The following is a 14182-nucleotide window of genomic DNA, read 5'->3' on the forward strand; positions in this document are numbered from 1 at the left end:
AATTGGCTTAGTCACTGTAGGGGTACAGGGCTCATTCACCTGTACCCTCACCACTGGTAAACTGCACCCAACTAGAGGGGTGGCTGACCTATGGCAGGACAGTGGTTTATAGGCATGGCCACAGGGATGTGTGCCATGTTGACTCTTCACTTTGTTCTGCACCAAAACACACAGCCTGCAAAGGAGGTTTGTGTGTGTGTGTGTGTGTGTGTGTGTGTGTATGTGTAGGTACATGGCCTCTAAGGGTGGCGCAATAAGTGCTGCAGCCCTTAGAGGCCTTCCCTGGCTACCGTACCTGTGGTACCATTTCCAAGGGACTGACCTGTGGCCAGAGTGCCAATTGGGTTTCGTTTTCAATCCAGAACATAGTCCCGGGGTGCCTGTTTGGCAAGAACCCAGGGCACACTCAGTTAAAGCAAATCAGCAGTTTAGCAAAAAGTGGGGGCAACCATGCAAAAAGAGGGCACTTTCTTACAGTTTATCGCACAGATTTTGGCATGTGCTTGAATGTTCATCTTTTTGGAAACATTAACCATGCCAATCTCTCTGTGAATTAAGTAAAAAGGGAAACTACTTTTGTACTGTGTGATGTAGAGAGGTTTCATTGATGGTCATTCAGTTACCTCGGACCCCAGTAGTTTGCATGATTTCATCCTTGAATAAAGTTTCAATCAAAGGCTGCAGAAATGCAGATCTCACTAAGGAAATACCATCCATAACTATTTAGCACCTATGCTTTCAATTGCAACCTTTCTAATTTAAGGTCATATAAAAATGACTTTGTTATACAAACTGGCAGCAGCTCCGAGATGTTGAAAATTAGATTTTGTACATTTTATGTACATAGTGCCCTGTCATTGATGTGTGCTGAAGGTAGTGATGCACGCGAGGTGGTAAATACCACACATTCAGTTTTCTGGTGAGTCCTGATAGATTCTTGGGACAGAGGGACAACAAGAAGTCTGCGGTCTACTCTTGTTTTAGAAAGGGTTACTCTAGATTAGAGGCCATTTTTTTCTGGGAAATCTGTGATTTTGTTATACCCTGATGTATGTACAATGTGACCATCTAACATCACAGTGAGATGAAATATTTACATTTATAGCAAAATAATTGTGAACCAGACATTAATATGATCATTTGTGTGAAGGGTTCTTGTGCTGCTCCTCTTACTCCTGCAGCTTCAGAGTGCCTTGGTTTCTTTTCTTATGTGTAGTTGGGTTCTTTGTAACTACAGCTTTGCATTTCCCAAGCACATATCAGCCTTATTTCATGTTTTGTTAGGTCCTTCAGAACCTAGAGTACTTACATTTGCACCAGTGCATGGCCATCTTCCACCAACACTTCCATGAGCAGTACTGAAATACTTCTAGTCCGATCAGGCAGTACAAATATGCTGTTATTGCACCGATTGGTGTAAATGTTTTTTGCTTTTATGCATCTGGTAGTTGGTGCAAAGGTTGTCCTGTATGACTGCATATGTCTACAATGGGGCTCCAGAAGAACAGTATTGAATGGCATTTCCTGCATCACTTGTCGTCTATGTTCTCAAACTGTTAACAATTGTTTTCTTTTTCTCTGCTAGGCTGTGCCAGAGGAGCGGGTGTACGCCCTGCGGGACAAGCAGAGAGCACCAGATCGCAGCATTATAGTGCAGGTAAGGTGAGGACCCATGCTGCAAAATCCTTCGAGCACACATCCCTCCCTCAGTTATATCAGGCAGAGTTTACTTGTTAACTATGTAAATCCCCCAACGTTGGATAGGCCTGAACCTGTGAGATCTGTGTGAACTAAAGTATGATTTTGCTGTAAGTGTCCAAGGTGGGAACACTTGTTTACTCTGAAGGATAAATCTTGCAAGGTACAGCCCTGTAAGATATTTGTACATTGATAGATAGCTCTATTTTGTTAGGTGTGGGCCTATCTAATCTATCTCCTCTGAGCCAGTTAGAACTATGTAACTTTGATGTAATACAAATGTTTAATACTTGAGCTGAGTAACCCAAAGGCTAGTTGTGATGTTTGATTAACCTTTGTGATACGTTTGGTGTTATCCATGACTCGCTATGTGAAGCAATAGACTTGCATTTCAAATGCATGCTATATGGATCATTTTATGAAGTGAAACCGTTTTGCCACTGCCAGTTTATCCACAAACTGTCCTTTTGCATCCTTCACTTGTTGGATTATATCGTTGCACACAGGTGCTTCTGCTGCATAAAATTCTTAGTATGCAACAACATGATTTCTTACAGTGAGAAGCTGTCTCCTGTGTCTTTATCAGTGTTTTGCTTCGGTAACCTTTTGCATTTGCAATTCAAGGAAACTCTGGATCCATGGCACAGTCTGGACCCTTTCAGCACCACTGAAGATAAACCCTTCAAGAAAGGTAACGAGATAAGGATGAGCTGACCGCTATGGTACTTAAAGTCTAATCTTTCCTTATACTCCTGGTAATTCATCAATGTTATTAATCTCCCAGCCGTGGATTGTCTTGTTTCTATGTTGTTTATCAAAACAAAATCCCAAAAGTTTTCACCCTCTTGTCAATGCACTTTTTCACCACTGAGTAGGGCTGGTGCAAGCTGGCCTTCTCTAGCCATGGACTTTCTGAAATGATTAACTGCTTACACCTTGTTGCAAAGCAGTTACCTTTTCCACTCCAGTATTCCCAAAAGGGGCTTAACCATGCCATTGCATGTAGTGAAGTCTCCCAATCTCAGGTTCCTGCTGGTGCTATGGGCACTATATCCTTGTCTGGCTCTGGCTTGTCCTTCACCTTTCTGACAAATACTTTCTATTCCAAGCCTGGTGTTTGAGATCATTCAGTAGTGGACCTTTTGATTCCATAATATTCAAACAATGTGAAAGTTTCTAAGTATCATTATGCAGTTTCTTATTCATTTTCTGGCTGGGCACTCATTCCCAGGCAAGACTGGTGTTTCTTGCCGCAAGTCGAGGCTTGAAGATCCATTTTGTTAGCAACGGTCATAAAAAGTCCTCCTCTTGCTCTGACAACAGGAGATTCCTCCTTGAAAGTTCGAAAACTAGGTCATTTATTGTGTGTCAGAGGCTACTTAACAGTATAGTCTCTGGTTCCCTAAAATGAGGGTGTCATCTCTAGGAGCAGATTTACCATCCCAGATGTCTGGTATGTATGGACTCCGCCTGAGATGCCATATATAGCTTGGCTAATGTTCTTTTTCCTGCATCGCCCTTTGCTTTTCTTTCCCAGTGATCTTCCACTGCATATAAACAATCTTTTTTGCTTCATTTCTTTTATCGTTTAAGGAAAGCACATTGTTTTGCCGCGGAGTGTGCAAGACACTCCTGGAAATAAGAGAAAGCGGAGGGGTCCCAACAAAATACAGGATTTCATGGCCTGGTTCAGTGCCACTGGTGAGTAACATGTTACACCTCTCCTGCACTGTGACGTAAACTCCTGTGTATTGATCTGCTCATAACACATAACCCATACACAAAGTCAGAATAATGTCAAAACCCAGATTGAGACACTTTGTGATGGTCTAACTCATACTAAGAGCTATGTGATCTCCAAGCCCAAACTGAGAGTCAAAAAGTATCTTGAATCATCTGCTGAGACCAGGCAATCTAAGAGGCCAAAAGCTATCTTCTACCGTGACTGTCGCACAAACACACTTAAATATCCTAGTCTAGGTTGAGATGTCTAAAGGCACTCCTGATCCCAACTAAAAAAAAGCATAAAAATGATTTATACTGAGGTAAACACTCAAAGCACCCTGATTTCTGGGCAGTGCTTGGAGGACTAAAACGAGACATAAAATGGAGACATACAAAGAAACAGCTTACTTATGAGCGACTGCTAGTCCCGAATATCTGCTAAACCTACAGAAATCAAGTGGTTTGTTTATTCTTACACCAGCTGGAGTCCTAAATCTGTCTCCTACAGAGTGAAAGACAGAGGCATTCTGTGAATTAGAGTTTGTCTACAGCAGTAGTATTGTCCAAACCTATTTAAAGCAATCTCTGAATCCAGACTGTGGAGACACCTCATCAATTGTTTCTTTCAGTCTCCTTCTCAAACCTTCATTATTATTTTTTGATGTACTGCTAATTTAAGTTGGGCACAGGTGTTGGACTGCCACATAAACTCATTACTTGCTGATTGGTCAAGAAAATTAAATGCCCTGCTATCCCCATTTCTTTACTACATGGCCAATATTGCAAAAAATAGCTATCATTTCATATTCCACCCAAGTGAGCCTACTTTACACCTCCTTCATTGGCTGCTGGAATTAAACCTGAGGGAGTGTCCTTGGTATAATGTGTTGTAGTCAGGCCAATGGGATGGATTAGTTTTGCAGCGTGAATCTTTCTGGATTCACTATGCTGTGCATTATTCCGCGGTCTTGTGGTTGGGTCCGGATTCGTAGTCTTTTCTTTGTTTTTTTTTTTTTTCTCTTTGCCCAGGTGGGCGTCGGCGTCACACCCCCTTTGGGTGTATTTCCGGTGACGTCGGCATGCTTCCTGCGGAAGCTCCCACTCTTGGGCGCCATCTTCAGATTCTTTTTTTCCGCGGTCGGGTCTGGATCGTTCCCGTTTGGGCTCCAGACATTTTTGGAGAAAGAAGAAAGAAAATACAGAAAAGACGAGGAGAAGTCATCTGAAGACTCCAGGGGACTTCACCGACGAAAGACAAGCAAAGATAAGGCGTTTTCCATCCAGATCTTCGACGACCGTCGACGAACACGCGACCAGAGAGGCCCTGGACGCTCGAGGATGGACAACACGCCGTTCAAGTTCTGCCGTAACTGCCACCACAAGTACGCGCAGAAGGACCAGCACCCGGTATGCAACCTTTGCCTACCGGTGGACCACGAAAGCGGAGACTGCAACGCCTGTTCCGCCTTCACCCCGAAGACCCTTCGTGTGAGAGAGAGGCAGAGGGTAGCACACGCCGCCCTGCAGGGGAAGGCCCCGACCCCGTCGCTCTACGAGCTGGGGATGTCCTCCGAGGAAGAAGACAACGCTGCCGCCGAAGACGACAGCTACACGGTCGTAGAGACCGATTACACGAAGACTTCTGACAAGGTAGGAGACTCTTCGGCCCCCAAGAACCCGAGAGACTCTGAGTCTCGAAAAATCGAGGGCAAGACCCCGAAAGCGCCGACGCCAAAAAAGGCGGCGTCCGCGACTACTCCCAGGCCCAGCGGATCCTCAGAGAAGGAGTCCCCGGCGCCGAGAGCTGCTGATCAGCAGAAGACGTCGAAAATCGTCCCCGAAAAGGATCGATCGACGAGGGAGAAAGACCCGAAACTGTCGACGACGACCAGAGACCCGATATCCGGTTCGACGTCGAAAACTTCGACTCCGAGAGGCACGGCGACGAGCCATCCGTCGAAGAGAGCGGCGGAACCATCCGACGCGGAACACGCGGCCGAGATGGAAAAGAAAAGAAGGCGCCTCGAGGCAGAAATGGAGAACTTCATGCAGCGGAAAAAAGATTTCGACGCAAGGATGAAGGCCTTCACGATCCCTCACAAGACCAAGCCACCAGTGCTGGAGGCGGTCGAGGAGGAAGAAGAAGAGGTCGCCGAAGTCACCGAGCAAGACCAGGACGTCGAGGTGTTCGACGACCAGGAGGAGTACGAGAATCCCCACGAGAGCTACAGCTATGGGGAGGAAGATGAGGGCAGGACAGACACAGAGTCGGCGCCCTATGACCTTCAGGAGGTAGATTACATCGATGTCGACACCGACAGCCCGGAGGAGGTGGTCGACACCTACCCCTCGAGGCCCTCGCCGCCGGACGACATCGGGGCCTACAACGCGGTGATACAATCTGCCGCAGCAGCTTTCAAGCTCAAGCTCGACGAAGAGAAGCAGAAAGCAGACTTCCTTCTGGAAACATTGCTCCCAACACAAACGAGGAGCCAGTTCCTCCCGATGCTCGAGAGCGTCTTGGCTCAGGGGAAGGAAGCTTTCAGGGAGCCCGCAACATACAAGGCAGTAACTCCCAGAACTGAGAAGAAGTACAAGCATGCCGCAAAGGACCCGGCCTACATTCAGGGCACGGTCTCCGCAGACTCCATTATCACGGCCACAGCAAGGAGGAGGGCTAACGTACCCACTACCTCGGGCCCGCCACCGGATAAAGAGAGCAAAAGGATGGATCTGGTGGGCAGAAGGATCGAACGGAATGCCGCGACCCACTGGCGCATGGCTAATTCCAACGCCCTGGTAAACAGACACATGTACCAAATCATGGAGGGACTGGGGCAGTTGGTGAAGGACTTGCCCCAGGATGCCAAGCAGAAAGCCGAAAAGCTAATTGAAGAGGGGAAGAATGCTGCAAATTCTTGCCTTAAGACGGCCCTGGATGGGGCAGACACCGCCAGCAGGCTCATGATGATGGGCGTCACGGAAAGGAGACACGCCTGGCTCAGGATATCCGGTTTCAAACCGGAGGTGCAACACAGCATCCTGAACACACCATTCAACGGCAGTACGCTTTTCGGACAAACAGTTGATGAGCAACTCAGCCAACTTAAGAAGGATAACGAAACAGCAAGATCCATGGGAGCATTGCAGTTCAGAGGGAACAAGAGGGGCACCCCGTCACGGAGGCCCGGCGGAAGAGGCGGAAACCAGCCAGGTACATCACACCAGGCTTTCCAGCAAACGCACCAGGCAGACTCGCAGGGTCAGCAGGGCCATCAGAAACAGCCCTGGCAGTACCAACAAAGAGGCCAGTCCTTTCGAGGGAGAAATGGACGGGGACAAAATAGAAGAGGGGGCCAGCAGCCCACCTCCAAGTGACTTCAAAAAAATCCGTGTGCCCACCCACAAAAAAGATCCCAGGGGGCAGCACGTACAGATGGGTCAAGACAAACTAGACACCTACGACCACAGGACACCAGTGGGAGGAAGATTAAGATTCCACCTCCAGGAGTGGAGAGGAATCACATCAGACAAATGGATCCTCAACATTATCCAATTCGGATACTGCATAGAGTTGGAGGCGAGGCCAACAAGCAGAAAACCAAGAAGAAAGCCGCTAGCAAGCAAGCAGCTGCAGTGCCTTCAGGAAGAAGCAAAAGAACTCCTGCAGAAGCAGGCCATAGAAAGGGTACCCTTCAAGGAAAGAAACACAGGAGTATACTCAACATACTTCCTGGTACCAAAAGTAGACGAGACAATGAGGCCCATTCTCGATTTACGGTTCGTGAACAAATTCATAAGAACGCAAAAATTCAAAATGACCTCCCTGCAAGAGGTGCTCCCACAGTTGCAGACCGGGGACTTCATGGTCACTATAGACCTCAAAGACGCATACCTGCACATCCCAATGAACAGGAAGCACAAGCACATGCTCAGGTTCACCGTCGGAGAAAGCCACTACCAGTTCACGACACTGGCCTTCGGTCTAAAATCGGCACCAAGAGTTTTCACAAAGTGCCTCGCAGCAGTCGCAGCGCACCTAAGAAGGCAGGGAATACATGTATACCCTTACCTGGACGACTGGCTGGTGAAAGCAAACTCATACCAGAAATGCAAGCTGCACGCACATACAGTGACCAGCACGCTCATAAACCTGGGGTTCTCCATCCATTGGAAGAAATCATCAATGGAGCCGGAACAAGTGAAGATCTTCCTGGGAGCACAGATCAACACCTTACAGGGCAAGGTGTTCCCCAGCGAGAAGAGGGCGAGGGCGCTGGTGAAGGAAACTCGCCTCTACCGGAAGGGACAAGCTCGGACAGTGAGGACGGCGAGCAAGATCATGGGGATGATGGCATCATGCATCCACCTGGTACCGAATGTACGACTCCACATGAGACCCATTCAAGAATGGCTACAGGAGCAATGGTCACAAGCTACAGGCAGTTGGGAGGATCTAGTGGTTGTAACGCACGCAGTGCAGAAGGAGATGACATGGTGGACCATGGAGAACATAGCAAGGGGAAAGCCTCTAACGCCCCCAACGCCAACAGTGACCATCACCACAGACGCATCCCTGAAGGGATGGGGCGCTCACATGGAGGAGCTCAAGGTGAGGGGACTGTGGACACCGACGGATGCCACAAAGCACATCAATTACTTAGAATTGAAGACAATCTTCCTTGCACTGAAGGCCTTTCAAACAAGACTGTACAAGCACAAGGTATTGATACAAACAGACAACACCACTGCGATGTTCTACATCAACAAGCAGGGGGGCACACAGTCCGCACCGCTTTCAACGCTGGCGCAGGAGATATGGAGATGGGCCATCCCTCTCAAGATAGACCTGCTAGCCATACACCTACCAGGGAAGGACAACATACAAGCCGATTGGCTCAGCAGGCAGACATCGGCATCCCACGAGTGGGAGCTCAATGCTCAGGAGACAAGATACCTGTTCGACAGGTGGGGGACACCATCGGTGGACCTGTTTGCCACACGCCAGAATGCAAAATGCCAAAACTTCGCATCCAGGCAGCCCGAGGAGGGGACACTGGGGAATGCCCTATGGATAGATTGGTCAAGGACATTTGCCTACGCCTTTCCCCCGATACCACTGATGCACAGAGTACTGAGCAAGTGCAGAGCGAGCAACATGACACTGATACTGGTCGCACCGCAGTGGGCGAGGCAGACCTGGTACTCGCAGATCATGGAGATGACACAGTGTGCACCCCACAGATTCAGCAGGAGGAAAGATCTACTGTCCATGCAGAACGGAGAGGTACTGCATCCAGAGCCAGAGAGCATGAGCCTAGTAGCGTGGCTCCTGAGGACATAGAGTTCGCACATTTGAGACTACCAGAAAGCACCCTGAGGGTACTTCGGGAGGCACGAAGGCCCAGCACTCGAAAGTGCTACGTTGCGAAATGGAAAAGATTCACAATATGGTGCAGACAGGAAAGACTCCACAATAAGATGAAGAGGGACTCCACAGTGCTAAGGTACCTGACGCACTTACTGGAGAAGAACCTTAGCTCATCCTCGTTAAGAGTTCACTTGGCAGCGATAGTAGCCTACACAAGGGGAGAAACGTGCAGGAGCTTCTTCACATCACAGGTGGTGAAGAGATTCCTAGAAGGAGCGAAAAGGATCGCACCACCCAAGCGGGTGCCGCCACCTGCATGGAACTTGAACACAGTCCTAACGGAACTCATGAAAGAGCCCTTTGAACCACTTCACAAGGCCTCCCTAAAGATGCTAACTATGAAAACAGCCTTCCTGGTTGCGATAACGTCCTTACGCAGAGTAAGCGAGCTTCAAGCGCTGACGCTACAAGAACCATACATACAAATACACAACGATAGAGTTGTGATGAGGACTGACCCACACTTCATGCCGAAGGTGGTATCCAATTTTCACATGAACCAGTCTATACAGATACCGAGTTTTTTCCAAAAACCCACAACCAGCGCAGAGAGAGCTCTGCACACCCTGGACGCCAGAAGGGCAGTCATGCACTACATTGAAAGGACAAAGGGGCACAGGAAAACGAAACAGTTTTTTGTGTCCTTCGCAAACAGCTTCATGGGCAAAGCAGTAACCAAAAGGACCATTGCACGATGGATCGCACAAACAATCCAACTCTGCCACAAACGGGCAGGACAGGAACTGGCTGAGGGGACACGTGCCCACTCCACCAGGAAGAAGGGCGCTACAATAGCCTTCCTGGCTAACACACCCATAGAGGACATATGCCTGGCGGCAACATGGGCTTCGGTGCACACGTTCACGAAGCACTACTGTGTGGACATACAAATGAACAAGGAAGCTCAAGTGGGACAGAAGGTGCTACAGCACATATTCAACACCCAACGCTCATCTTCCACCCAGCCGCCACAGAGATGAGAAACCGCTACAAAATCTATGCACAGCATAGTGAATCCAGAAAGATTCACGCTGCAAAACGAATAGTTTTCTTACCTGTCGGTGTAGTTTTGCAGCTTGAAGATCTTTCTGGATTCACTAGCGAACCCACCCGCCTCCGCCAGAAAGATGAGGCTGGAGAGAGAAGAGGTGGTTAACTAAAGAATAGACTTTGAAAATACAAAGCGGTAAATACAAACTAAGAAGAACATTGCCATTACTTCGGAAACGAAAGAAACACGGAAAAAAAGAACCCGAAGATGGCGCCCAAGAGTGGGAGCTTCCGCAGGAAGCATGCCGACGTCACCGGAAATACACCCAAAGGGGGTGTGACGCCGACGCCCACCTGGGCAAAGAGAAAAAAAAAAAAAACAAAGAAAAGACTACGAATCCGGACCCAACCACAAGACCGCGGAATAATGCACAGCATAGTGAATCCAGAAAGATCTTCAAGCTGCAAAACTACACCGACAGGTAAGAAAACTATTCGTTACTTACCTGTAATCCTAGTTCTCTTCCAGGTGTATACTCATCATAGTCATAAGCACTGAATAGTCCCGCCCACGTGCGGGATCCCGGAGCAATAGCCAACAATATGCATATATATATATATATATATATATATATATATATATATATATATATATATATATATATATATAATGCCCATAAATATAGATAATATGCATATACGTATGCAGCCTGACAAACACCATACTAGGCTCCAAAACTGCCATTATTGCATGTAAAACTTTTACATTTGACTAAATAAAGATATATAAGTCACCATATATGATATATGTAAAGAAGCAAACTGCCCTGAGTTTCTTTGAAACATACAACCTTTATTTTCAAAGGTAAAAACAGGTAGGATCATAGAGGCAGGTTTAGCCTAGAGAGGCTGCATAGTAACAACTGAAAAATTGGCGCCGTGCCTTTAAGACCTCCAGGAACCCCCAGGCTCCCATCATGCACCACAAGTGACAGTTAGGTCAGTTCTTTTGGACGGCGTATAACAGTGTAATCACAGCATGGGTAACGTTTACATCTACAGACATGGTATTCGTCCGGGGAGGAGGGAGGGTTGCTTATGACTATGATGAGTATACCCCTGGAAGAGAACTAGGATGACAGGTAAGTAATGGCATGCGAAGGTATGAACCGACCGCCATGTGGCTGCCTTACAAATTTCATGAATTGGTACATTCTTAAGCATTGGTCTTGTAGCAGCTTTGCCTCTTGTGGAATGAGCTCTCGCCTTATCCGGGAGCCGTTTTTGTGCCAATTAGTAGGATAACATAATGCATGACACTATCCATCTAGAAATGGACCTTTTGGATGCAGGAAAACCTGTATTCAATGGACCATAGTTCACAAACAATTGGTCAGACTTTCGTACACTCTTAGTTTTATCCAGGTAGAACTTCAACACCTGTTTTAAATCCAAAGAGTGCAGAGCTTTCTCAGCTGGAGTGTCCGGATTGGCAAAAAAAGTAGGAAGAGTGACTGACTGATTTGTGTGAAAATCCGAGACCACCTTAGGTAGGAACCTCGGGTGAGTACGTAACACCACTCTATTCGCATGAAAAACGAGATAAGGCTCTGTGGAGCATAAGGCCTGTATCTCGCTTACCCTGCGCGCAGAAGTGATTGCCACGAGAAAAGCAGTTTTCCACGTCCGGTGTTGGAGGGAAGCCTTATGAATGGGCTTAAATGGGGGGCCCATTAATTTAGATAAGACTACATTCAGCTCCCAGGGATGAGAAGGGGCCCTCACAGGGAGGTAGACTTTTTTGAGACCCTCCAGGAAATCCCTCACAACTGGCATTTGAAAAAAAGAAACCCGAGTAGGAGACTTTCTGTATGCTGTTATTGCTGCCAGGTAACTCTTATGGAAGAATACTGTAAACCTGTTTTGGCCAAAGAAAGTAAGTATGGCAACAGTACTTGTTCTTGACCTCGAATAGGGTCATGACCTTCAGCAGTACACCACATGAAAAAGCGCTTCCACTTGAAAGCATAAGACTTTCTAGTAGAAGCTCTTCTGGCCTCTTTTAAAATCTGCATGCAGTCCTGTGAGAGGCCTAAATGTCCGTATTGGATGAACTCAAGAGCCATGTTGCCAACCTCCGGGATGGCAGGTTGGGGTGGAACACCTTGCCGCTCGCCCTGGTCAGCAGATCGAGATGACATGGCAGCCTCCTGTGTTTGCATTTGTCACCCCGAGTGGGACGGGTATGCTCAGACGTGAGTCCCGTGCTCTCCATGCCACTGGAATCAAGCTATCCAGGCTGATGAGGGCTAAAATCCCGAAACCGGTCCTTGGAAGCAAGGCTTTTTGTTGTCTTGCCGAGTGTCCGATGAAAAGATTATGCTAAATTAAAAGTAATCTTGCTGAAACGAGCTCCTTTGGTGTGTGCGATCCATCTTTTCCTGGGTTTCCAGGAGCATTGTGAAATATATATATATACCTGGGAGTCTGTTTATTATGTCTATACACATGTGACCAGATTTAAAGCACCAGCACACTGACACTCACGCTCGTGACCAAGAGATAGTTTATCTCGAAACGCGTCGAGTGAAGCTACAATAAAAAGCTCGTAAATCTGCATGAAGTTGGCCTGGACATTCCATTCTTTTATCGTCGTTGGGATTTAAGTTTGAAATATATATATATATATATATATATATATATATATATATATATATATATATATATATATATATATATATATATATATATATATATATATATATATATATATATATATATATATATATATATGCATATATACAGATATATGCATATATATGCATATTGTTGGCTATTGCTCCGGATCCCGCACATGGGCGGGACTATTCAGTGCTTATGACTATTGATGGGTATCCCCTGGAAGAGAATATTCAATTACGCAGCCGTGGCTTTTTAAAAATAATTATGTATTTGCCACATAAGCCATTATTTGCTGCATAATCTGCATACTTTAACACAAATAATTTGTTTCTAGCACAAACTGGTAAAAAGTTACCAAAAACGAAGTGGCATGTTGTTGCTCTGTGGACGGCCCATTTCAAAGGTTAACTAGTTACCTTTCTGTTGGTTATTGGTAGATTTGGTTGTTAAACTGGCATAAATGAAGTGCCACCCTTTCCCAGACAGTGTTAACAAGTGTAAAAGTGACAAAATAATTAAGTACTATCGTCACAAAATGTACCACATTACACTGTATAATTAGCTTTTTCTTGCTGCATAATTTAGTCAACCCCGCTGCCTAATTTGTCCCTCCACTGCCGCATAATTCCAGTGGCCATGGTTTTAGTAGCATGTGTTTTGTATCTCTTAAAGCTACAGTCTTTTCACTTTGAATGACTCTATTACCCAGTTTAATGGTCTACAATATATCTACCTCTGAAGTATAAAAGCATGAGTTTACAATGCCAGAAATCAAATTTGTGAACTGCAGTTTCCACATTTGTGATTCTTCTCTTATTGGCAAAGTATCTTTTCTGATTGGACATTGTATGGTATTTTTTCAGATCAATATGGATCCGAAATGCTAAAATCCAAACGGAAAGGGCCCAGTTTTGCCGGTAAGAAACTAAAAGCTTGGGTTATACTCTTTTGCATGGCCACGGATGGTTCTAATGCATGTCTAACTCTTTGTTGTCTTCCAGCCTCTTGGCTAAACAAATCACATTTTACATTTATATTACTTTATATGGGCTGATTTTTCTCTGTGAATATTGCTAACTTTTATGGTTTGTGAGTATTCTTGCTTGGAGAAGGCAAGGTCATGCTTTCTTTACTGTCTTCCCACAGCAGAGAGATTTGATATTTGATGACAGGTGGAACTGAATGCTCGACAGATAAAACCTGCTGTATTTTATATCTGAAAGAGACACGTTAGTATTAGATTCCTTACCTTAGAATATCCCCAGGCGTCAGACTGGATCCGGAAACTTTTGCGTAGCAGTACCCTTGCGCGTCGGTAGGCGTCTTCTGCGGCTCCGCGTCCGTCGTCGGCGTCGTGATGACGTCGTCGGAGTACTTAGACGGCGCCTCCGCGTGCTGACGTCAGTTCTTTTTTCCGCGCCAGCAAGCGCAGACCTGGAAAAAGCAGTAACCCTTAGTCAATTTTTGACTAACTATTTTGATCATTTCTCGAAGTCTTACGACTCCGATCGGTGCCGTAGGGATGCCTGGCTTTAGGCACTGCGAGGATTGCGACCGCACGATGTCGGTCACGGATCCTCACCACCTGTGTCTAACTTGTCTAGGCGTCGACCACGACGACAAGGCCTGCTCCGACTGCCGAGCCCTCTCTTCGAA

The 14182-nt window shown here is 46.5% G+C and overlaps 1 protein-coding gene across 1 annotated transcript in view; it reads left to right on the forward strand.

The window, feature by feature from the left end:
* NCAPH2 (non-SMC condensin II complex subunit H2) overlaps positions 1 to 14182 on the forward strand; it is a 391747-nt gene that overhangs the window by 235063 nt on the left and 142502 nt on the right. Inside the window, exons 11-14 of the mRNA XM_078677885.1 lie at positions 1586 to 1657; positions 2323 to 2389; positions 3292 to 3399; positions 13390 to 13443. Of these exons, the coding sequence (XP_078534011.1) occupies positions 1586 to 1657; positions 2323 to 2389; positions 3292 to 3399; positions 13390 to 13443 (301 nt within the window). The remainder of the gene's footprint in view (positions 1 to 1585; positions 1658 to 2322; positions 2390 to 3291; positions 3400 to 13389; positions 13444 to 14182) is intronic.

The sequence above is a fragment of the Lissotriton helveticus genome, chromosome 1_1 (genome assembly GCF_964261635.1).
Source record: "Lissotriton helveticus chromosome 1_1, aLisHel1.1, whole genome shotgun sequence".
In the NCBI taxonomy this organism is placed as follows: domain Eukaryota; kingdom Metazoa; phylum Chordata; class Amphibia; order Caudata; family Salamandridae; genus Lissotriton; species Lissotriton helveticus.